At 41.0% G+C, this 25,469-nt stretch overlaps 1 protein-coding gene across 1 annotated transcript in view; it reads right to left on the reverse strand.

Annotated features, from left to right (window-relative positions):
- Positions 1–25,469, reverse strand: part of Pgap1 (post-GPI attachment to proteins inositol deacylase 1) — a 69,924-nt gene that overhangs the window by 39,448 nt on the left and 5,007 nt on the right. The window contains exons 2-10 of the mRNA XM_051153823.1: positions 24,704–24,857; positions 21,581–21,756; positions 16,326–16,497; positions 10,672–10,829; positions 7,378–7,430; positions 6,036–6,102; positions 4,688–4,793; positions 3,929–3,984; positions 2,239–2,322 (exon numbers count right to left, since the gene is read on the reverse strand). Coding sequence (XP_051009780.1) covers positions 2,239–2,322; positions 3,929–3,984; positions 4,688–4,793; positions 6,036–6,102; positions 7,378–7,430; positions 10,672–10,829; positions 16,326–16,497; positions 21,581–21,756; positions 24,704–24,857 — 1,026 coding nt within the window. The remainder of the gene's footprint in view (positions 1–2,238; positions 2,323–3,928; positions 3,985–4,687; positions 4,794–6,035; positions 6,103–7,377; positions 7,431–10,671; positions 10,830–16,325; positions 16,498–21,580; positions 21,757–24,703; positions 24,858–25,469) is intronic.

Below are 25,469 nucleotides of genomic sequence, written 5' to 3' on the forward strand. Positions count from 1 at the left end.
CACTTGTGTCCCAGCCAGCCACACCATTTTGAGAGGTTGCGGAATCTTTAGGAGGTGAGGATTTACTGGGAGAAATGGGATGCTGTGGGGTGGGCGCTGAGGGATCCCAGCTGCACTTTCTGCTGCCAGGGACTGCCTCGCCTTCCCTGCCATGACGATGGTGTCCGCTTAAACCACAGCAAAAGCAAACTCTTCCTTAAACTGCCTCTTCCATGTATTTTACCACAGTAACAACGAAAGTAACCAACACACCTCCTAGTTGGAAATTTATCAGCACATTGTTAATGTATATCCTAAAATATCATTCTCTGGAGAAGATTCCCCCACAATCAGTTGCCTATCCTGATTTTAGGCTGAGAGATGCTGATATCTAAGAGGGATAAGAGGCAAGTAATTGCACTAAAATGTAGCATTCTTTAGAACCATGCCCACAGACACCTTTTCTTTAAAACTGTCCTATATATGATGCATCAGATGGCAACATCTTCTGGCAAAGTAACATAGTGGGTCTGAGTTCGGTATACATGTAAAACATATAATTACATGTGTACACGGAATCTCAGCTACTCATGAGTCTGGGTACGATGCAGAAAGGCCAACTTGGGCTACATAGCCAGACTCAGCCTCATATAAATAATGCAGATAACAAAAACTTAACAGATAAAGAATTAAATTATGAAAAATGAAAATATAATGTAAAGAATCCTGAGCTGGGAATGGTGGTACACACTCCCTCCCCCCCTCTTTTTGAAGATCTATTTATTTATTATTATGTATACAGTGCTCTGCCTGCATGTACACCTGCAGGCCAGAAGAGGGCATTAGATCACATTATAGATGGTTGTGAGCCACCATGTGGTTGCTGGGAATTGAACCCAGGACCTCTGTAAGAACAGCCAGTGCTCTTAACCTCTGAGACATTTCTCCAGCCCCCCAGTAAACACTGTTTAATCCCAGTACTTGGGAGAGTAGTGAGAATTTTGATGTTATGTGACTATGTTCTTGTTTTAATCCCAGGTGTGGAATATGAGGCTGCTTCAGGTTGCCCACAGGAGTTAACAATTTGTCTTGTGCTCTGGCAGAGGTGTGATTTTGCCAGGTAAAGATAGTTTACATTTGGACTTCTGGGAACTCTTCAGAGGACATATACACGACAGAGTCCTGAGAGAGGCAGCACCTGCTCCTCTCCCTGCTGCTGCTGCTCCCCCTGCTGCTGCTGCTCCCCTTGCTGCTGCCACTATTTGCTGCTGTTGCTGGTCGCAGTTTATTGTTTGATCTACTGCTGGTTGCTGTTTGTTGGTTGCTGTTTGCCAGTTGGAGATATCCTGATGACACAGACCAAACTGGGCCCAGTGAACTTGATGCCCCAATCAACAGGAAGTAGTCTAATGAGATCAATGCCCCCTCTCCCCTCTAACCTTCTTTCTCTCCTACCTAGTGTTGGGGGGTTGAAGGGATGAGATGGAGAAGAGTGGTAGGAAAAAGAGCCCAATAAAGTAGCCAAAAGTCCAGTTACATGCGAGACAGCACCAGGTGGATCTCTGAGTTCGAGGCCAGCCTGATCCTGACAGAGAGCTCCAGGCTAGCAAGGAATGCATAGTGAGACCCTGTTTAAGAAAGAAAGAAAGAAAGAATCCCAAGACATAGCAAAACCAAAATTTAGAACAGAGGAAAAAGACCTCAATGGTTAAAAAAAAAAAAGAAATGTCACAAATTTATACACCATCTTTGCACAAGGGTGATGCTTGTTTAGTCTTTATGGGACCAAATTAGTATATGTGTGTTTAGCAGGTGTTTACTATAAAGAAACAGCCACCACTTTGAGAGTGTAAGCCTGTACTGCAGTCACTCTACTGTCCTAAACAGTGTCTGCTATGAAAAGCAGCTGCACTCTAGCATGTGACCAAACAGCAAAACAGGGTTTGTTTCCTAAAACCCCGCCAGGACAGCTTTGTCAACCATACTTATTCTTTAAAAACTAACAAAGGTTTATTTTTCAATTCCTCACCCTGAGTACAGCAAATCCAAGGTGGATGAATGGGCGGGAAGACTTGAATGTACAAGTTCATGGAATATTATCCTGTGCCTAACAGTTCTCAATCAAAACACTGTTCCAAACAAATGTTCCCAACGACTAAACGTAATGATAGTTATAGCTAGTCCTGCCTATTAGACCATTAGTAAAAACCAGTAAACAACAGCTTTTCACGTTTAAATAAGATGTGCCAATCATCTTACCAGCATGGTGCTCTGACAGTAGGCGTGGGTGTAGATTTTTCTATGATTTGCAAGGGGAAAGGTAAAATAAATCTTATCAGATTCCTAAAAAAGAGAGAAAAGAATTTAACTATAATGAGTGAATAATTTCAAATTAAAAAAAAAATCATGGTAACACGAATAAATAATTATTACATTATTGCTGTCACTAAGAACCAAATGTCTAGGAACGGAAGGTAAAGGATAAGGCGATAAAAGAGGTCAAGTGAAGATTCTGTGGTAGAACCGTCTTGGAAGCATCTGCATTTGTGCATTTGTGAGTGCCGTGATTTACCTTTCTTTACTGTTTTTGTTTTGGTTTGGTTTTTGATACAGGGTTTCAATGTGTAGCAATGGCTGGGTCAGAACTTGCCATGTAGATCAGGCTGGCCTCACACTTTCAGCAATCCTCCTGCCTCTGCTTCTGCTTCTGCCTCCCAAGTGTTGGGATTAAAAGTATGGTGTGCACCACCATGCATGGCTGTGACGTTTGAACTTTCAATCACTCTGGCTACTGAAAAGGTCCTATAAACAACAACCTAGTAACCATAGGGCAGATTACGGTTGGCAGGTACCATTTTCTAAATAAACCAATTCCTTAACTCAACAGAAAATTCAAGCCCTGGAGGAGGAGATGCAAAAATTGAGCTGAAATGTTTTGTCACTTCTTTGGCTTCAACTTGTCAGGCAAAGAAGAACTTTAGGTCCAATGAACTGGGTGAACGCAAGCATATCATACACAGGTGTTAACAACAGTCACGCCTGCGGAGTGTGATCAAGCAGCTCACTGTTCTAACAGCCAGTACATACATGGTAAAATCCAAGAGTCAGGCACTTATCATTCCTCTTTTGGGATTTGTCTTATGTTTGACAAATTTAGTAGATAAGGGGAAATTTTTCTATGCAGTCCTAATATATAAATGAGAGAGAAACAGGGTATCATCATTTTTGTATTCTCTTAATTAATTCAAGCATTCCCTACAGACTGTTTATTTATCAAGAAGAAAGTCTAGAAAAAGAAAGTAAAACTAGTAACAGTTGAGTCTATCAAGCTTTAGATCCAATTACTAACTAAACCAAAGGAAAGCTGGCAAAGGAATATACTGAATAGTGACAGAAATGCAATAAGCAAAATCAACCCTGCATGAAATTCTATCCTAAGAGGGGACTGACAGGGCTGGAGAAATGGCTCAGAGGTTAAGAGCACTGGTTGCTCTCCCAAAGGTCCTGAGTTCAATTCCCAGCAACCACATGGTGGTTCACAACCATCTATAGTAAGATATGGTGTCCTCTTCAGGCCTGCAGGTGTCCATGCAAGCAGAACACTATATACATAATAAATAAATATATCTTGTTTGTTAAAAAAAAAAGTGACTGATATTTTGTCAATAAATTTCAAAGAAAATAAAAGAGTGGAAAATATACTGAAGAGGAATACCGGACATATCCGCCAACATGGATGTACAGGCCTTAATGAAATAAATTGAACAACAAAGAAAAAGGGCCCAAATTTACGATGAAATGGGTAAACTGAAGAGGTCAATATTTATTATTAAGGTAATTATTAGTAAATCATGGAAAAGTTAGGTGTGATTTGTTCTTAAAAGTTCCTAACTCTTAAAGATAAATATGAGCATAAGTTTGGACAAAAATACACTGATAGAATACTTACGTTATAAGCCACATAGGTCCACCTGGACACTTTTACTGGAACCCACATAGATGTCCCTTAATGTGAAGGAAATTAATTTATTTGCTTTGTTGTGTTTCCACATTACAAATGTTCTTTCTCTTTTGAACTCTGACAAATACTTATTAACAATAACAAGCAAGAGGCTCCCTGAACCCCGGCTACTTTGGAGAATAAGACCCGGGCGCACACTCTTTGGGCTTCACGTCAGCCAGCGCTCACGGCAGCAAAGCACTACGGATCCGCTCGGCGCCTGCAACTTACGGGGATTTTCCACATAGAAGAGAGCCAGCATCACTTTCCCCTGGAATCCTTAAATGAGTAAAGCGGTATACGCTTCAGGGCAAATGCATCAAGCAAGCGATATGTTAGCTACTCAGGAGAAGGGTGAAGAACAGATGACACTGAGAAATGAAGATGTTATAAATAACACAGCTCTCTCTGTTGGTGACTGGCAGAAGTGAGCAGGTACGTAACTCCAATCCCTTTCTATTTATCGAGTTATTTCCAGCACAAAACTTTTATCAGTATCTTACAATTTGCTTTTCTACTCCCCCCCCCCCTCCGCTTCAAACAAAGAACTAGTTAGCACCACAATAGGGAAATCAGTAAACAGTAGGACCATAATACTTGAAGTATCCCAGCTCCCCACTAGAACCAAACACTAACAACGGTGCACTAATAACAGGTTTATTAAAAATAACTATGAGAAGGTTTACTTTAAAGGTGACTACCACAAACCTGTTAGATCAGAAATTATGGATGGATTTTCCTCGAACTGTTTAGCTGGGTGTCTTATAAAATGGTGATTCAAAACAGACAGTTTCTTCTTAGAGTTTTGAGTTATCTAGAAAGAACATAACTATAGTGAGATCATATACACCATGACAATTTGACGAAGCATTGCTCTGGATAATACTCAACGTTACAACCGAGCCAGGCACTGCTCTAAAACAATGCGCTGTCAACCCCAGCCCTCACAAGAACTCTGCGAGATGCTATTCATCTGCATCTTAAGGAAGAACTAAGGCACAGAGAAATAATCTATCTAAAGTCACACAACTATTAAGGTTTGAGGTTTGCACTGCTCTGCTGTGCAACGCAGACTTCCTCAAAAACTAAGCCTTTCTCCAGGAGGAAGAGGAAGCCAGAGCCACAGCTCTCAACGCCATTCCCACGGGACAGAGACACACTGCAAGATGACCTGGGGGAAGGCAGCCGGAGATGAGTGATACCGGCTGCTTCCCGACTCAGATGAGTGATACCAGCTGCTTCCCAACTCAGAGGAACCGGAAGCTAAGGAGCACAAGCCTCCTAACTATGCCCAAAGCATCCCTACCACAACCATCCAGCAGTCATTAGGATAAAGTGGTGAAAGAGGAACATGACGGTCAGGTCAGGATACGGTTCGAAGACTCGATACCATGAGATCTCATTACAGAAATGGCTCCACCTGTGGCAGGACACAGGGGACTCTCTGCTGAGGGTGAGCTGTGAGTGACTGCATACATTTTGTTATAATCAATGTGCTAAAGAAAACTTTAAAACATGGTTCAAGAGTACCTACCAAGGTGGGTTAGAATGCTCATAATATGTTACCAAGATTATTAAATAGTGTGTAATAAGTATTTTTCTTAAAAATAAGAGCTGGAGGGATATGTATCAATCTTCTGAATTTCACAGAAAAGAACTGAGGGGAGTTAAAAAGAGCCCCTAGTGTCACTGCTTCCCGAATGAATGGTTTATATATTACATCAGAAGAAACCAAGATTATTTCCATTTCAGAACTACTTTACTTATTTATTTTATTTTGGTTTTTCGAGACAGGGTTTCTCTGTGTAGCCCTGGCTGTCCTGGAACTCTCTTTGTAGATGAGGCTGGCCTCGAACTCACAGAGATCCTACCTGCCTCTGCCTCCCGAGTGCTGGGATTAAAGGCGTGTGCCACCACGTCCAGCTCTCAGAACTACTTTAAACTGATACTAGGTACAGGTTTCTGTTAGCCTCCATGCTAAAATGAATTAAATCTATTAGTGTTAACACAAGCATCCACTTTGCTAAAATAAGCTTTCAGTTTAAAAAAGGCATACTTGTTTGGTATCGGCATCAATAAGGTCAAAGAACGCTCGAATTGTAGTCAACTGCAATTGTTTACACCTAAAAAAGAAGAAGAAGGAGGAGGAGGAGGAGGAGGAGAAAATGCTACGGATTAAATTTTCTTAAAATAAATACTTACTTTTTCAATCAGAAATTGTTACTAATGTGACAACATAACAAAAAACTAAAATGCACGTTAGAAGCAATCATAGTTTCTCTTGCTCCCCGCCCCCCACCCCCCGGTTCTCTCCAGATCTATGTCACATCTCCTTCCCAGCTCCATGCCCTCCTCTTAAAGTTAATTCATTTCTTAACTCACTAAATCCAGCTAGTCCCACCATACACGCATAAGGGAATGGGGACTCCACCAGTCACCATGCCCCCCCCAGAAGCCATCCGCTGCCAGTTTTGATTCAAATATGCACAATTCTATTAGCTAATGGAATATATTATATTATTATGCTTATGATACCCCTTTAATGTGGCACACTAAAGCAGGTTTTTCAACGAACCATTCTTATTAAGTGCATAGACTAAGGTTGACACCTATAAAAATCAAAGCAAATTAAATCTCTCTGGGCACCTGATAGCAGAATAGCTTTTCTGTCGCCCGTGTAGCTTCCTGCTAGGGTACACATTATGTATGCTTCACCCCACATGCCTGCACTGTGTGGATCTTAAAGACACTGTGGCTTGTGCAGGCAGAGGAAGGACATGATAGACTCTTAAAGCCGGAGAACAAGGAGCTTTTCTTGATCCACGTGGAATCTCTCGTGTTTCTCCTTACACTGGGTACCGGTCTAGTTTCCACTGCTTTCCATTGCTGCTCCCTCGCAGCCATCACTACGTTAACTCTATCCGAGAGCAGTGATTGGCCAGGGCGCGGCTGACTCTGCCTGGCCATGACAAACCCTAACATTTAGTATCTGATGCTGGCGCCGCTCAGAGCGATCTTACTTCTTCAGAAGATGCTGTCTAGGAAACATGATCAGGCAAACAACAGCCAGGTTTTGAGTTCTACACCCCTGTTCATCTTTCATTCTCGGGCTTACTATACATAGGTCAGCTTCTGTGAGAGCTGGCAAACCAAACAATGCATCCGTGGGTGCCAGTGCCAGTTAAAACTTAACACACGGGGCTGGAGAGATGGCTCAGAGGGTAAGAGCACTGACTGCTCTTCTGGAGGTCCTGAGTTCAATTCCCAGCAACCACATGGTGACTCACAACCATCTATAATGAGATCCGATGCCTTCTTCTAGCCTGCAGGTGTACATGCAGGCAAATATTGTATATATATAATAATAAATAAATAAAATCTTTTAAAAAAAAACTTACCACACGATGGAGAGATGATCTGTTGAGACCCAGGTCTTAGGCACTGCTGAGCTCTGAAAGGAAACGGAAAAGAATTAAACCCAACCACAGTTACTATTTGCTGGATTTTTCAGACTATTTATTTAGAAACACATACTGCTAACCTCACTATATTGTGTAATTCTTTAATTGAAATCGCTCATTTTTACAAAAGATGAAACTATTATTTCCTGCAATAATAGTTCTCTAATGTCCTGTCTGGTTCTCAAGCTCTAGAAATGAGCATAACCACAGACCCAATGCTGACATTTAACATCTAACATTTTAAGAACACAATAGGAAGTTACCAAGAAGAGACTCGATACTCTAAGAGCATATATAGGGGGAGGAGGTCTCCCTCAATCACAGACATAGGGGAGGGGAGAAGTGGGGAAGCGGGAGGGAGGGAGGAATAGGAGGATACAAGGGAAAGGCTAACAATTGAGATGTAATATGAATAAATTAAAAAAAACACAATTAAAAAGCTGACCTTAGCATCCCTTTAACAAAGAATCTTTATTAGAGAATCTTATTAACTACAGAATCTTTCTTACATAAGGCTTTTTAAAAAAACTTTTACATAAACGTAAAAGTTCTTTTTTTTTTCTCTCACACTTTTACATAAATGTACAAGTTCCAATAGATATTTTAGGATTTTAGCTTTGAGTAAACTACTACTTGGTGGGTTCTAAGATGTGATTTTATAAGCAGGAGTGTGCTTCAGGGACATTTGTTAGCATATATTAACTACACAAAGAAGTTTGATTATGGCATTTCCGCATGTTGACAAGATATATTGATCATTTCCATGCTCTATAACTCTTATTCCTCCCTACCCTTCTTATTTATAAATTTATAGGCACTTTATATACTTAGGAACTACTGTTGATAAATTACTAAAAGTTCTGACAACCTGAGCTCTCTAGGGTTCTAAGACTTTATTAGTTGCCGAGCAGAATAATAATTCAACTACTAGTGACAGCATTTACCATTACCAAGGATATAAAAATACTTTATTTTCTTTGACTTGATAAAGGCAACACAAACACTACCCCTCCCTTCCTCTAAAGCTAAGAGAACACTGCAGAGCCCCGCTACAGGGAGAGCAGCTGTGAAAAGCCATCTTCTAGGCAGGACACAGGCAATGCCAGCTTGCGCTCATGCTAGCAGTGGTTACGGGCATGGGGTCTGTACAAGAAGAGCCCTGCCAACAGTCAGTTACGGCTGGGGGAGCTGCTCATGAGATCCAACCCTTACTGTTGAATTACTGGCTACTGGCAGGTTCTGGGCAATTGTGTACCTACAGGTAAGACCATCAGGCTCCAATGGATAGATCTAAACTCACAGTCACACAGATTGCCCTCGCTAAACTGAGCAGGTCACAACCAAAGCAAACAGATGTGAATATGGGATAGAGATTCGTGGAGAAGGAGTTTGGTAAGGGTGGAAGGGAGATAAAGGAGGTGGGAGAGTCATTAGAATATATTATATTCTTTTCTGGAATTGTCAAAGAACAAATATAATTAATATGAATAAATATGTTTTATAAGGGTGGATCCTTTTGAAACCATTAACTGTCCACTAAAATTCACTCATTCTTTACAGCAAACAGTGTGGCTAAATAAATCCCTTGGCCTCTCTTGCTTTAGAGGCCCACCCCTTGGGAGAGAGCCAGCCCTGACACTATTAATGATACTCTGCTATGCTTGCAGACAGGAGCCTAGCATAGCTGTCCTGAGAGGCTCCACCCAGCAGCAGACTGAAACAGGTGCTGAGGCTCACAGCCAAACATTAGGCAGTCTTGTGGAAGTGGGGGGTGGGGGGAAGCGGGGGAACAGAGGGATGTGGAGATGACAGGAGCTCCCCAAAAAGACCAACAGAGTCAACTAACCTAGGCCCATGGGGGCTCACAGGGATTGAAGCACTAGGCACAGAACATGCGTGGTCTGGACCTCTCTCCTACACATATGTAACTGATGGGCAGCTTGGTTGTCATGTGGGTCCCCTAGCAAGTGGAGCAGGGGCTGTCTCTGACACAGACGGATGCAGTTGTCTGCTTTTGGATCACTTCCTCCCAGTGGGGCTGCTTTGCCTTGCCTCAGTCGATGAGAATGCACTTGGTCCTGATGGGACTTGATGTGCTGGGGTGGGTTGATGGGGAGGGGGCTCCCCTTTTCTGAGAAAAAGGGGAGGGGGGAAGGGGAAAGAGGGTGGGACAGTGGGATCAAGAGGATAAGGGCTGCATTCAGGGTGTACAGTGAACAAACAAACAAACAAATAAATTTTTTTCTTAAAAGGTAGCCGTCTTTTTTCTAATGGTGTGTGAGCAGAAGTAATGGGTACCTTTCCAACACAGCAACAATACATACAAACAACTCGGAAACAGTGACTTTCTACCATGGTCTCACAAAGCACTGGTAGACCACACTCTACAGGGCTGCACCTTTGAAGTCAAGAGCTTAACAGATGACATCATGGCTAATTGTACAAGACACTCTAAAAGACACTTCTGGCAGGACAGGGAAAATGGTAATCAGCAAGTTAACTGGGATTTTACTTGTACTTAAACTATCAAGGAGAATCATTTTATTTGGAAATTGGCAAGTCTTTATTCAAAGTTAGTGTTCAAGAGGATGGGGTGTGTCTGGCATTCTGTTAATGTTCTATGCCGCAGATAATGTTCTATGCCATCACACTCAGGTGTAACCAGAACCCCCTGTGTTTAATCCATATTTTCTCATAGTCACATCTCTAATCGATGCATAGGTTCTTATTTGGATGAGAGACTATCATTTTCATTAAAGTTTCTAACGCTCTTTTTACTTTCTCTGCATAAGCATCTATACTACCTTCTCAACACATTCACCATCATTCACACACACACACACACACAAACACACACACAAACACACACACATACACACACATACACACATACACACACACATACACACACACATACACACACATACACACATACACACACATACACACACATACACACACACATACACACATACACACACACAAACACACACACACAAACACACACATACACACACACATACACACACACATACACATACACACACACACACACACACACACACATACACACACACACACACACACACAACACACACACACACACACACAAACACACACACGGCCTTCTCCACCAACTCAGCTCTCATTTACAAGCGGGTAGACACTACTTCCCTTTTGATGTTCCATTGTGCCTACCATATTACTACGTAGAATCTTTAAAATAATTACCACAACAGATAAGGCGCTGGTATGGTGGCTTAATTTGGGTAGAAAAGTCAGTCCTGAACGAACTTGGTAATCCCGGAATCCTCCAGCCACGGAAAGCGTGGTCAAATTTATGTGCCGAGCATTTAAAACCCAATAGTTGTTTACAGTCATATAAAACTCTGGAAGGAAATAAAAAGGAAGCTCTGAGAAAAGTCATTTCAAACAACCATACTTATAAGACTAATATAATAATTATCTGTATTCCTGCTTAAGTTATTTGGTCTAGAAGTAAGGCTATTCGCATTTTCTTATTTTGAGAAATTTGCATTTATTCCCACATTTGCAGTAAGTTACAGTGCAAATACTGAGAGACACTAAAGGTGTAGTAAAGAAAAAGGCCAAACTGTACCAACTTTCATTAAGTTCACTGCAAAAACATCTCTCTACCTAAGAAGACTGATGCTCCACAGACCGTAACAAAGAACGTGTAGACGCTGCTAAGGAGACATTAGTGGTGCTAGCTTCATGTTATATGCTGCATTCAATCCCATCATATTGTATACATTAAATATGTACATTTTATAAATACATTATGATCTATAAAGTGGTCTTCAGGAGAGACTTACACTTCCCCAGTCAAGGTGTAGCTTTAGAAGGCTTTGAAGGCATAACAACCCTGCTTTGGACAACCACTACCACACTCCATTACTTCGGTTCTTACGACTAGGATTGTGTCATAATAACTTTAGGAAATAAAGTTACTATTAGGAAATAACTTTACATTTCTGAAGAAAACCTCGGGCTTAGAATTTTACCCATTAAATTTGGCAGTAAATTTAAAGTGATAAGTTTCCAGACAATCTTTTACGTCAACCTTGAAAAGTAAGAAAAGATTAGCATTGATCAGGACAAGGAGATCTCATTTTTTTTTTCTCAGCATCAAAACTTAATACATTGCATTGCTCCATCAGATCCCACTCGTGGCTTAAACATTTGCTATACAACGTTCTCATTAAAGATGTCACCAGTCTGCACTTGAGACGTCACCAAGTCTACCAAGACCTGGCATACAGAGAACCTGGGGCAAACATCAATGGAGCTAAAAACTATTAAAAGTCAAAATCATAGTTACGAAGCTACTGATTTAACTGTTTCCTAGTCCTTTCTTGACAAGCTATTGAGATAACTTAGTAAGCGAGTTAAAGTTAAGAATTCTCAGAGACCTCAAAGCTAGACACCAGCTTGTGACAACACAGAAGAGCAGAGCTCTGGTCCACTGCTGTGTCACCTTCTCCCTCCTCCCAAGCTAACGTTATCCGAAATCTCGAGAACCCTGTATGAACGCCCAAGCCCCACTGCAGAGCCACACCTTGGCTGCAGCCCAACTCAGGTTTGTGCGTGCATACCTGCTCTTAGAATAAAAACATGTAAGAGGCCAACATAGGCCCTGGGAAGAGCTTGGGACACACGAGTAAGAAAAATTGAGCTTGGCATGGTATTGCAAACTTGTAAACCCAGCAATGGGAGGCAGGGGGAACAAGAGTTCAAAGTCATCCTCAGCTTTGGTAAGTTCAGTTTAGTCAGTGGGCTACATGAACACTCTCCAAAAATAAAGCAAATGAGCAACCTGGTGGGTTAGTTTCCTCAGCCATGGTCTGGGAATAAGACATGAGCTACAAGGAGAAAGGCTGTTTAGTGTACGTATCCCTCTTACTCTGTGAGGAGGGGTAACATGAGGGATGGCCTTCTAAGGATGGGCCCAGTGCAGGACCTCTTTCCTCATTAAAAGATATAAACAGGGAATCTGTTCTGCAAGTCATATGTATATCTCTCAAAAAACTTTAAATACATGACTACTTAGATACTTTTTTTTTTTCACTCTAATTCTGATTTAACGAAATATGAAATCAGAAAGTAGGACGAAAACAGGTTTCCTATAACCCAGGAAAAGTCCCCTGAGCATAAGAATCGTTCTCACATTGGCAGTATTAGAGGCAGACCACCACTGCCCTTTAGAATAATCAAGCCTGACAGTATTGTGTTAGGAGCCAATCATGTAGGAACAGGCAAGCAAGTGAGCTAACTGGAGGTGCCCACCTCTGCAGTATCTGTGATGGGCGTGGCCTAGTAGGCAAAGCCCCTAGGGGGCTCATCTCTGGATTGCTTCTTGCTGCTGATTGCTTTTCCATGCTCCTATTTCCTGTACCCTTCAGATATACGAATATATATGTGTGTGTGTGTAATATATATGGCATGATTATATATATATATTCATTCATTCATTGCCTATGCTGTTGTAATTGCTTTTCTCTGCCAGGCAGATTCTTGCAGAATCATTATGAGGATGATTTTATAATTCTTGATAATGACTCCTAAATCTATTCAAGTGTCTTTTTCAGCCCTTCCTGCAGAGTAACTAAATCTGCTAGGAATTCTGTGATTTTTTTTTTTTTTTTTTTTTTTTACTTGTCCCTGACACATAAACTTCACTTGGACAGAGACAGGCCTGAGACAGGTTTATGACTCAGGTATGTTTTCACTCTAGCTCTAGAGATAAAGTCAGGGGTCTCTGTATATGCTGAGAAGAGACAATTAACTAATCTTGGAATGAAAGACACATAAAACCATTGTCCTGAACTCACTACACACTAAGAAATAGCTGCCTAACGTGTAGCCAGGTCAGTCCTAATTGAAAAGTCAGATACCTTGTTGTAACCTCTTAGATCTTATTACCTTTAAGCCTTGTCAACCTTTGCTATTCTGAACTCACTATGAACTTATGTGATAGATACACAGATAAGAAATGTTTAGTTTTTAATGAATAAGCATGTAACCCATTATCCTGTTGCATTCATCTTGTGGTGAATAATTGCTCTGTTTGACTCTGAGGTAGTTCCTTTTCTGACAAAGAGAGCTTTGTCTTAGAAGGATAAAGCTACGACAGACAGTAAACAGGGGTTGAAGTGCGCTGGAATTTGCTTCCTCCATGAGTTGTACATATGTGTATAGATAGATATTTGCACGTAAATGTGCCCATCTGGTTTTTATACATATGTTGCATGAATGTATGTCAACTGTATGTAAGGAGCTCCTTCTGTATCGTCCATTGACAGTATGTATAGGTCTCTATGTCTAATTGTTTGTCTATGTGTATGTACGGGTTGAAGTTTCTAACTTCATCCACCTTTTCCTCTTGAACACTTGTGTGTGTGTGTGTGTGTGTGTGTGTGGTCTATTTTCTATCTCTCTCCTATTTCTCATTTCCCTGGAGATCCCCAAATAAGTCAGTAGACTTGGGGCATTACCATCAGCCTTCTAAGATGTACTTAAGGCTGCTGAGGGCCTCCCGCAGTGGCTTGTTCCTCCTGCACAGAAGCTGATCTCAGATCAAAAAGCCTTTTTACAACCCCCCTCGCAGCTTTTGACTACAAGCCGCTTTTACAGCCCTGGCCACAGGAGGAAAGCGGTCAGTTTCAGTTTTCCTCATTAGCAGCACAGCCAGCCCCAAGTCACTAGCGAAGGAATCCTGGACTCCCTCCCCTCCACTTTCAATCATTCCTATTGATCAGCTGCCTGAGCCATCAGCTAGGCAGCCCAAGAGGTAAAGTGAATGCTGGATTCTGCGTCCTGTCCCGGTTTCTCCCCTGGAGAAGGCAAAGCGGAGGACTTTGGCAGTATGGATGAAAATTACATCCTTCAGGGGTGGGGATGCAACTTGTCTAGGAAATACAAGGCTCTTTTGACGGTGAGATCCTATTGCTGAAGAGGCCACATGACTGAGTCACTGAACATGGTGAGATCAAGTTGATACAGACCTGGAAGCTTCATCCTACTGGCTGTTTCTAATAGTGCTAAAAGATGCTATGTAACCTAACAAAGGAGAAAAGTAATCATCAATTATGCTCTCCTATAAATCAGGAAAGCAGCAATAATGGTTAGCCTGGAAAGACACGCCCACTAGTGCAATAGTGGCAGGAGCATCATGGGAGCAACCAGTAACTTTCTGATCAAGTTTTAATTCCTGCTCCACAAGATGAAATGCATACCTTGTACCATTTCTGGGCTAGAAACCTGTGCCCAGATAGGTCATAGGCCTTAGGGGAAAACCTATGCTACTAAATGGACATAGGATTAAACTGACTCCTAGTGATTTGTCATTCTACCAACAGATCCATACACCTCTCACCCACCCCTCACCCTGAGAAGCTTTTATCTGCAAAAGATGGTGATTAACCTGGTGACCCGTAACCGGACAAGAGGGAGAGAATAGTAGGCTACAGAATGTTCAGCCCTAAAGGGAAGACATATACTGCACCCTGCTGCCCAAGGCTCGGGATCACTGGAAAAGAGTGAGGAGAAAGGGCACAGTTGGGCTGGAGAGATGGCTCAGCGGTTAAGAGCACTGCCTGCTCTTCCAAAGGATCCGGGTTCAATTCCCAGCACCCACATGGCAGCTCACAACTGCCCGTAACGCCAAGATCTGACACCAACACACATAAAATTTTTAAAAATTAAATAAAAATATTTTAAGTCTGGAAAAAAAAAATAAAGAGTGCAGTAGCTGAAGCAGACAATAGCTAGAAGGAAACATTTGCTTCTGGACACAGGAGGGGAGTGCACTTATGTACTTACAGTGGGTTTCAACAGCAGGTTGCAAACTTGTGCAAGGCCAAGCCAGACGAAATCCCCAGCCAGGACAGAGGAACTAGGCACACACTCCCACCCCCAAACCCTTGAGCTACTGGCAATTATTAGCTGCTGGGAGGAGGAGAAATCATCTTTCTCTAAAAGTAGAGCCTCAGATGAACTGACCACTCTCCAGTGCAAGACCGTACATCCAGGAATACTTGGGCAGCACAAATTGGTCTTGAGGGATTAAAGGAGTAAGAAAGTCAAAAGGATGGATAGGCAGGGAGTTGGGGAAAAATCAGACAAGTGTTGGGGGAGGAGAATGGATACGATCAAAACGTGTTGTATGGAACTCTCAAAACAATAAATAATAAAAATAAAAAAGAAAAAAAGAAGAAGAGATTCGATCTTGAAAGATTAATTTTAAGTGTATTTGAAATCATTTCTAACTCAACTGCATGGCTCATTTGTACGTGCTGTGCAAAACGCAATAGAAAGGGTGCTAACAAATACGATTCTCAGCTTTTGGTTCTTTTCCTAAATGCACACGCATTCATGATTATTAGGAGCACGACAAAAGATTCAAACAACTTTAGTAACAAAAATCTCTTAATTTTATTACTGTAAGATTCTGACGTGCCAAGTTTCACATAAGAGACTCTTAAAAGACAAAGAACTGTTCCCAAGAATAACAGAAGTCACAGCACCCAGGGTGTGCCTGTGTGATCAACACGAGCCATTACAGCACCCAGGGTGTGCCTGTGTGATCAACACGAGCCATTACAGCACCCAGGGTGTGCCTGTGTGATCAACACGTGTCATGCCAACCGTGTTTAAGCGGCTGGAAAAAGAAAACCACTGGCATTCAGTGATAAGCTTAGACTGAAAGAGACGAGTGACGCTGAGAGAATTAGAGGCGTTGACTTGCAAATGAACTGCTTCACACCCAGAGTTAAAAAAATAAATTAAAACTCTGATGGAAATACCCACACTGACTTTACGCCACCCTGGACAGAAGAGGCCAGTTTTAATGTAACGGTACTCACCAGTAATGAAACGATCTAAGGGCATCACGGGGGCCACATGAGGGGTGGCTTGAGTCACAAGAAGATTTATCAGATCTTGTTTAAAATTCTTCAGTGTAAGCAATGCTCTGGCAACAAGGCCACCCATAGAATGACCAATTATTGCCACACTTGTGGGAGCAAATTCTTGACCCTATTTCAAAAAAAGAAAGAAAACAATCATCATGACAGAAATCTTAGTATCATAAGAAAATTACTTAGTGCTTTTGTTTGCATATGAGCAATGTAATAGCATCCCTCAGAGTTGGGACAATCTGTTTTCGCGCAATTTAAACAGTATGTTAGTAATCTTACGTGATGTCACTTTAACAATTACACTTTGGGTTATGGTTTTCAAAGCTGAACATGGAATTCTTGAGTTAGTGAATCATGTTTATATTTATTTGTTAGGTTGCATACAATCTGAGGTATAAGAATATTAAGTATATATTAGAATATTAAGTTTCATAATACAGAAGAAATCAGAATACTGGGCACTGAAAATAGTTTTAAAAGACAAAACAATTATGGCTGTTGTAGCAATGTACAGTATGGAATCTCTTCAAATTATTTCTCTATGGTGGATTTGAGTTTTAAAAAATAAAGCAGCATCTTAAACGTTTATTCATTGGTTACGTAATTCTTTAAGTTGGTATGCCTTAAAGATAACCTTTCTTGGGGCTGGAGCGATGGCTCAGAAGTTAAGTTCATTAATTCTTCCAAATGACTGGGGTTCAACTGCCACCACCTGCATGGCAGATGAGGACAACAGCCTGCACCTATAGTCCCAGGGTATCCAGTGTTCTCTTCTGGCTTCCACGGGTACCAAGCACACACATGGTGCACAGACATCCAAGCAGACATGAAATTAACTAATTGAAAAAAAAACAGTAATAATCTTTGTTTGTCAGGTGTGGTGTCACAAACCTTTAATCTCAGCACTAGTGAGGCAGTGGCAGATGGGTATCTGTCGGTGAGTTCAAGGCCAGCCAGTGGTCTATGCAGTGAGTTCTGGGTCAGCCAAAACTGCATAGTGAGAGCATTTCAAAAACAAGCAAACAAAAAGTATGTGTCCACTGCTCTTCTTTGTCTTTCTACTAAACCAAGGTTTGTCTCCTCCCCAGCCCCCACCCAATACTAATTCTTCATATGTACCTTTTCTTCTGTTATTGTGCAAAAAAAAGAGAGAGCTGACATGGAAGGCCTGAGTATGCTACCCTTAGAATGAACTAAATACAAGTTTGCTATAGAGTTCAGTCTGGAACCTTATATTTTGGGAGGGTTCTTGCCACTCTTATGATCAGCGTTTCTCGATCCGTCGGTTGCGACCCCTTTGTGGGGCTGAACAGGGGTCACATATGAGGTATCCTGCATAGCATATATTTATATTATGATTCGTAACAGTAGCAAAATTACTGCTATGAAGTAGCGATGAAAGTCTTATCGTTGGGGGTGGGGGGACAGTCACAACAACATGAGGAGCTCTATGAAAGGTCACAGCATTAGGAAGGTTGTCCTCCATGCTAGAATTCTGCTATGTGTTAGGCGGGAAGTATCAGAATCTGCCTCCAGTAAAAACTTGGGACATTGCGTTTCCAATGTTCCTCACTGCTGATGGAAGAATTGAAGTCTGACTGCTTGCCCCACCCGGTGAGAGCTGTGGGAAGCTTGTACCTGCCTTCTTCAGCCTTTGTCCCGTGTACTTTCCTTCTCATTCTCATTGTGTCCTTTCACTGTGTGGCAGCCATGTGTTACAAGCCCTCCTCACTTCTCTCCCACCCGACAGAAACACACTGACCTTGGCGGCACTAGGAATCTCATTTCCTCCCCTGGCTTTAAACACATACTTACTGCTAACTCCCAACTAATCTCGATTGGGTCTCTTCTTTTGAGCTCTAACCTTGCCTGAGCTCCTGTTGTACAATTGGCAGCCCAGGAATACGTATGCATGTTCCACTCGACCTGTCTAAACTAGACCTTATTGCCTCCAGGTCTTCTCTAGACAGTCCTATCAAAGGCAATTCAAGCCCTTCAGTTGTCCAAACGAGAAAATTGTAGACATTCTTTTTTTTTTTTTGGTTTTGTTTTGTTTTTTTGTTTTTTCGAGACAGGGTTTCTCTGTGTAGCCTTGGCAATCCTGGACTCACTTTGTAGACCAGGCTGGCCTCGAACTCACAGCGATCTGCCTGCCTCTGCCTCCCGAGTGCTGGGATTAAAGGCGTGCACCACCACGCCCAGCTAGACATTCTTAACTCTTCCTTTTCTTTCGCACAGAACTTGAACCTGCCATCCACCAGCAAAGATTGCTGCCTCAGCCTCTAACACCAATTTGTCCATCTCTCACCGCTTCAGTTGCTAGCAACTTAATTTACAGCACTATTAGCTCTTGCCTGAGGCTTCTTCAATGGGCTCCCACGCACTTTCCCTGCATTTACCCTACGTCCCTTCAGTTTATCCTCTAATATAACCAGAAGGACACTATAAAAATTTCAGTAAGAGTGTGTCACTTCTCTACTCAAAAACCTGCTCAACCAATCTCCCATACCACCCTAGATAAAAGGAAGGTGGGGGGGGGGCATTACAATTGCCTATCTGACCCACCCGAGCTGCTTTTTGGTTTATACCCCTCAGTATGTACTCAGTCTTGTGTGGTGGATGAAGTCTTCTCTACCCAGAATGTTCCTTTCCATGTCTGTATCGTATCCACTCCATGAGAGCCACTTGTCCTAGAACTCTTACTGTACTTGCTTGCAACAGAAATCCTTGTCAGCATCTTATCCGAAACATATTTACCAGTTGTATTATACATTTAATGTGTTCATTATAAAAATCCAAAGCAGAAATAGAAAAAATAATAAACTACCTACTATATGGCATTGAGGTTTGTTAGCTATGGGTGGCATGTATCATCTCGTCAGTTTTTACCTGTACCTAAAGAGGAGCATTTCCCCTTCCATACACTCATGACTACTCAGGAAGAGAGTGCTAATTTCTATTCCTCCTACATTGAATTTATATTCCTTTTCCTATACATTAAGCCATGGACAGTTGCTAGTGTGGTCAAATGGCTTTCTACAGGATCCTATGATGGACTATACTGACTCATTTAGGCATTAAACCAGTTTGGTATTCTTGCAAGTAAATTCTACTTGCTCATGATACATTACACTTTTATCCTGCTGAGTTTGGCGGACTAGTATTTGGTTGAGGATTTTGTGTGTATGGTCTTAAGGAATATTAATTCTTTAGTTTATTTTTCAATGACTGTTGTGCTCTCTACATTTTTCTAAAATAGAATTTTATTTTATTCTGAAAAACTGAGCCTGTTCTTCCTCTATTCTTTTGAAGTTTTTGTGCTGTTGTTTTAAAATCAGTATTTGTTCTTTCTTAAATGTTCACTGAAAGTCATTTAGCCTGTTTTCCTTAATGGTAAATTTTTCAGTCTGACAGATACAGGGTTATACAGACTTTCTGTTTCTTCTTATGTCAATTTTACAATTTATGCTTCAAAAACTTTATATGATCAAGTTATTAAATTTACGGTCATGAAAGTGTGCATATTCTCTTATCACCTCTTCAAATGTGTAGGCTCTGTAGAAATGTATCATCTTTAGTTCCTGATATTGTTATTTTGTTTTCTCATTTTTCAAATCAGTGTAGCTATAATTACCAAGTTGTTGATCTTTTTAAAGAATCAACTGCTGGCAGAAGTTAGTTTTTCTGTTGTTTTATATTTCTTTAATTTCCACTTTCACCTTATTTCCTTATTCTACTTAACTTTATTAATTTTCTTTTCTCCCCAGTTTATAAAGGCTTATGATTTGAAAGCATTCAGAAACAAATATTTCTTTTAATCATTATCTAACCTTCTAGGTTCTTTTTTTACTATTGACAATTTTGTAACTGTACAAAATGTTATAAATTCTGATGTGCACTTTCATTTTAACTCAACTCAAAGTATCTTCAAATTTCGTGAACTTTGGTGACCCCAATTTTACCACTTCCCCTTGGTCGGGAGGCCCGGCAGCACTCAGAGGAAAGGGGAGCAGGCTATCCAGATGAGACCTGACAGACTGTGGTCATCTGGTGGGGGAGGAGGTCCCCTTCTGTCAGAGGTCTAGGGGAGTAGAATAGGATGAAAGAGGGAGGGAGGGGAGGACCATTAAGACACAAGTGAGGGGATAACAACCAGGATATAATCTGAATAAATTGTAAAAAAAAAATTAAAATTAAAATTAAAATTAAAAAAAATTTAAAAATAAAAACTGGGTAATCTAGAAGTAACAGAAGCTTTTGTGTGTGTGTGTGTGTGTGTGTGTGTGTGTGTGTGTGTGTGTTGTGTGTGTGTGTGTTTAACTTAATTTGACTTTGGTATTTTCAGAAAATATATTGCATGGTTTTTGTACTTTGATATCTGATTATTAATACACATGACTCAACATATGGCCTGGCGTAGAACACAGCTTAGTAAATGTTCATTATTCATTGAGAAAGATTATGTTCCTCTAGTTGTGTAATGTTCTAAAATTATCAATAAACATTATATAGCAAAACCTGGCGCATGGTGCTCAAATCCATAGTTTTACTGATTTTCTTATCAGTAACTGGAATCATTTGTGCTAATTGTGCTAATAGTGCTAACTTCTTCCCTGGGTTCTACTGGATTTTGTTTTGTGAATTTGGAAGGATTTGGAAGGCACACAAATGATTGTTTCATTCTCTTGATAAATGGACCCTTTCATCATTATGGAGTTTCCTTCTTTTGGGGGCTGAGGATGAAACTCAAAGTCTTTAAAATGTCCACCTTTATCCCTGATGAAATGCCTTTCTCTAAAACCTATTGAGCAGGTAGTAATTCAGTCATCCTAGGTTTTGATTTGAGGTTGTTTGGCACATGTGCACATATGAGTACCAGGGACAACTTGGGGAGGCGGGCGGTCTCTAGGGACTGGACGGAGGTCACCACACCAGGTGTCTACCTGCTGAGTGGTCTCATGGACCCTCCACCCTATCTTCTGAGATGGGATCTCTCAAGGAACCAGGAAGTTTCAAACTCAGCTTAGATCTTTAAATTAGCATTGAATTGAAGATACCACGTGTTTTTTTTTTAAGTACTGCCATTTTGTATTTTTGTTTCAAGTTCAATATAAACAAGTATTTTTTGTGTCCTTACAAAAAAAAAAAAAAAAAAAAGAGGTTGACAGCTTACACTACTGATTTGCATATTCACCTCCTACCTTGTAGAGTTTGAGGATGGCTTTAATGCATTCGTGTACAAACTTGGTCTGCTTCTGAAGACTTCCGCCGTACAACGCCACCAACTCCTCATTGAAGTTGACACTGAAGAAGTCAAAGTGGTACTTGAAGTCAATGTCTTCTGCTTTCCTAAGTGCAATGGAGCCGATAGAGCGGACTGCAACGTAAGAGGGGCGTGTTCACTAGACAGAACATGCTGAAATGTCATCCAACTTCCCTTTCAAGCTTTTAACAAACGGCCCATCGTGAACGTAAACAAACTTCAGTGTGATGCGCACTCATGGTTTCAGTTTAGAAGCCAACGCTATGGCTCAGTTGGCTTTGCCAATACGAAGACCCTAGGCTCAGACCACAGTGTCCGCGTAAAATGCCAGACATAGTGGCACACACTCCCAGCACTGGGGCAGCCGAGACAGAGTATCCTGGACTCTCGCTCACCAGACGTCTAGGTAAATCTGGACGGACAGACGGACGGACAGAAGGAAGGAATGGAAAGGTAAAAGAGTGATAAAAAAACACACCCAATGGTGAGCTCTGGCCTCCACCTATACATGTCCACATGCACCATCCCTAATCTGTCTGTCTGTCTGTCTGTCTACCTCCTGGCATGTGTTGCACACCACCTCTGAAATCTAGTATTTCAGTCATGTGAGCAGTCCCTCTCCAATCCCACACTCTACTCCCTAATAAGTGTGGGCTTACTCTGTCTCTGCGATTTGCCTATTCTGAGCATGTGACATAAATGACATAATCCCATCATGTGATTTTGTGTGACTGGCTTCTTTCACCTCTTAGAATGTTTTCAAGGTCCATCCATGTTGTAGAATTCACATCATAATTCATCTCCTCACATCCCCATCAGTAACGTGCAAAGATTCCAGTTTTTCCACATCTTAGCTAGCACATGCTGCTACCTGTCTTTTTTATTTTTTAACCTGTCTGTTTATTATAGCTATCCTAGTATCTCTGCAGAGAGTAGTCTCATTTTGATTTGCCTTTCTCTGATGACTACTGATGTTCCTGCTCCCCCTCTTGCCCTGTAAGAACATATTCTCTTCAAAGCAGAGCCATAGTGGTCCTTTACGAAAAAGAAATCATATTCGTTAGATTTGCTGAAGTTTGAGTCTATGATTTTAGGTTGTCAAAGAGGTATTACAAAGGGAAGTATCACATGCCAATTATAAGAATATAATCCGTGTAATAAGTAAAGATAAGAGGATATGTACGACCTGTGATGGAGAATTAATATTCCTAGGATACAGCCACAAATACAGAAACTAGCGTGTGCTATGATGTGTGTAGAAGGACATCAATTGCTTGTAACTGAAAATAAAGGTAAACATTCAATTTACCTTTATACAGAAATTATACAAATTACCTTTATTTAAAATTACAGAAAAGAACAAGTTATATAGCGTTAAATAAATGGACAGTTTACAGTCCATACAGTAACTTAGGGGGTTTTTACAGACAAAACAGAGTGGAGAAAATCAGGCACAAAAGAATACATCCTGGGTGATTATACACCATAAAGTTAAAAAACAAAAACAAACAAACAAACAAAAAAAAACCCAAGTCAAGAGTGTACAAGGGATGCACACTTAAGTTTAAGACTATAAAGGAAGTTATGAAAATGACTACCTTAAAGTTAGAATTGTGGAAATACATATGTGTGAATAAAGGGAGAATGCTTCAGTCGTGACAAAAGGCATGGGGTGTCCAGGATGCTGCCAATTTTCTACTTCTTCACTCAAGTTTTGGTTCTCTGTAAATTCACTTTGTCATAACTATAAACATATGTGTGTATTATTTCAAATATGATGGTTAACAAAAAAAATCAGATTACATAAATTCTTACCTAAAGTATCCATGTTTCACATCCCTCTCAAATAAATATTTAGCCTTTCCCAGACATTATAGATAGGTCACAGCTACTTTTCTATTCTCACTATATTTTTCTCTGGTCATACTGGTCCTGAGTTCACCAAACATACACTTGCATCAGAGACTTCCCCAAACAGCACTGTTCACGCTCTCCTCGCATGGCCTTTCCTGACCACCTCATCTAAACTAACCCTCTGCCTCCTTCAGTGTTTTCCTTATTTATTTCCTGTAGCTTTTAATATTACCAAAGCGTCTACTGAGGGCTGCCTTCCCAGTAAGAATGTGTGTTTGGTGAGTAAGGAACTCACCGTCGTGCTCTATAGGGGATATTTAAAACTAGAATACTCCCTGGCTCGTGGCCCATACTCCACAAGTGTTTTGTAGATGAACAATAGCCATATATAAGTAATTACCATACATGTTGAAACAAGTCTGGGCTCATTTTAACAATTCCTATGTGTTTAGAAGGACCAGAGCAGATTGTGTTTACAAACAAGACTAGTTACAGATTGGGATATCAGGCTGGTATGCCATGGCCTCCTGACATCCTCCAGGCCAGCACTGAACTTGGAACCTGAACTCATCACCTTTCTGCCCACCACTCTGCAATCCCTCCACACTGCTGCATGTCTCTGTGCAAGGAAAGAAAATGGTCCTTCTCTTGTTTCAGTGCAGTGTAAGATTTTATTTATCTCCCACTGAATGCTTCAGATTCCATTCTCAGTAGCTTCATTTCGGATGCAGACCTTTCTTCTACTGTTCTAAAGATTTTAACTTATTTATTACTTATACAGAATCCTGCCCGCATATACGCCTGCAGGCCAGAAGAGGGCACCAGATCTCATCATAGATGGTTGTGAGCCACCATGTGGTTGTTGGGAATTGAACTCAGGACCTCAGGAAGATCAGCCAGTGCTCTTAACCTCTGAGCCATCTCTCCAGCCCCCTCTTCTACTATCTACTATCCTATTTGCTCTACCCTATGCTGTCTGATTCTTCTCATTCTTTGCAAAGCAGTGTTCATCTCTTCCTTGCCTTGTATTTTTGATGTGTGCTTTCTCTTGAAGGATGAGGCAGACACGTGGGCGTGCCAGTAGGTCGGACATAGTCCTTAACCAAAGCGAGCTTTTCATTTCTCTGACTTGATTCACGCAGTGTGCACATAACTCAAAGTCTGGAACTGAACTTCACAGCTTGGACTTTTTCCCTCCAGTACCTACCTTGCTTATAGCTTCCAGCATTACCAGGAAGAAAGAGAACAGGAATTCCTGTCAAAGGGAGAATTTTGTGTTCTTCTGCGTACGACCCTTCTCCATAAAGATACAGCTCATATGCTGGGTAGCGCTTTGTCAGTTTCTTTGGAAGTTCTATTTTCTACAGAAAATAAATACATGGAAAAGGTCCATTTTAATCACTTATTAATACAACTCAGATTCAGTGCAAATATAAACTAAAAAAATACTTTGAAATGCTAAAATATACAAATATCACCAATGGTATAAACCACATTCAATGTACAAAACAAGTTTTACTTATCATTTTTCATACAGGGAATTACTCTTAAATTATGTGGGTGGATCTTGAATGGTGCAACCTTCATATAACATAAAACACATACAGTTGAAATTCTAACAATGCCAACCAGTCAAAATGATCCCCGACAATGGTCTGCCTCTGGTATATGTCAGGAAGTTGAACATGAACATAATTGAAAATACATTTTTTTACATTATTTTTTTATTAATTTATTCTTGTTACATCTCAATGTTTATCCCATCCCTTGTATCCTTCCATTCCTCCCCCCCCCCCATTTTCCCATTATTCCCCTCCCCTATGATTGTTCCTGAGGGGGATTACCTCCCCCTATATATTCTCATAGGGTATCAAGTCTCTTCTTGGCTACTTGCTGTCCTTCCTCTGAGTGCCACCAGGTCTCCCCCTCCAGGGGGCATGGTCAAATGTGAGGCACCAGAGTAGAAAATACAT

Source organism: Acomys russatus, chromosome 12 (assembly GCF_903995435.1).
Source record: "Acomys russatus chromosome 12, mAcoRus1.1, whole genome shotgun sequence".
NCBI lineage: Eukaryota > Metazoa > Chordata > Mammalia > Rodentia > Muridae > Acomys > Acomys russatus.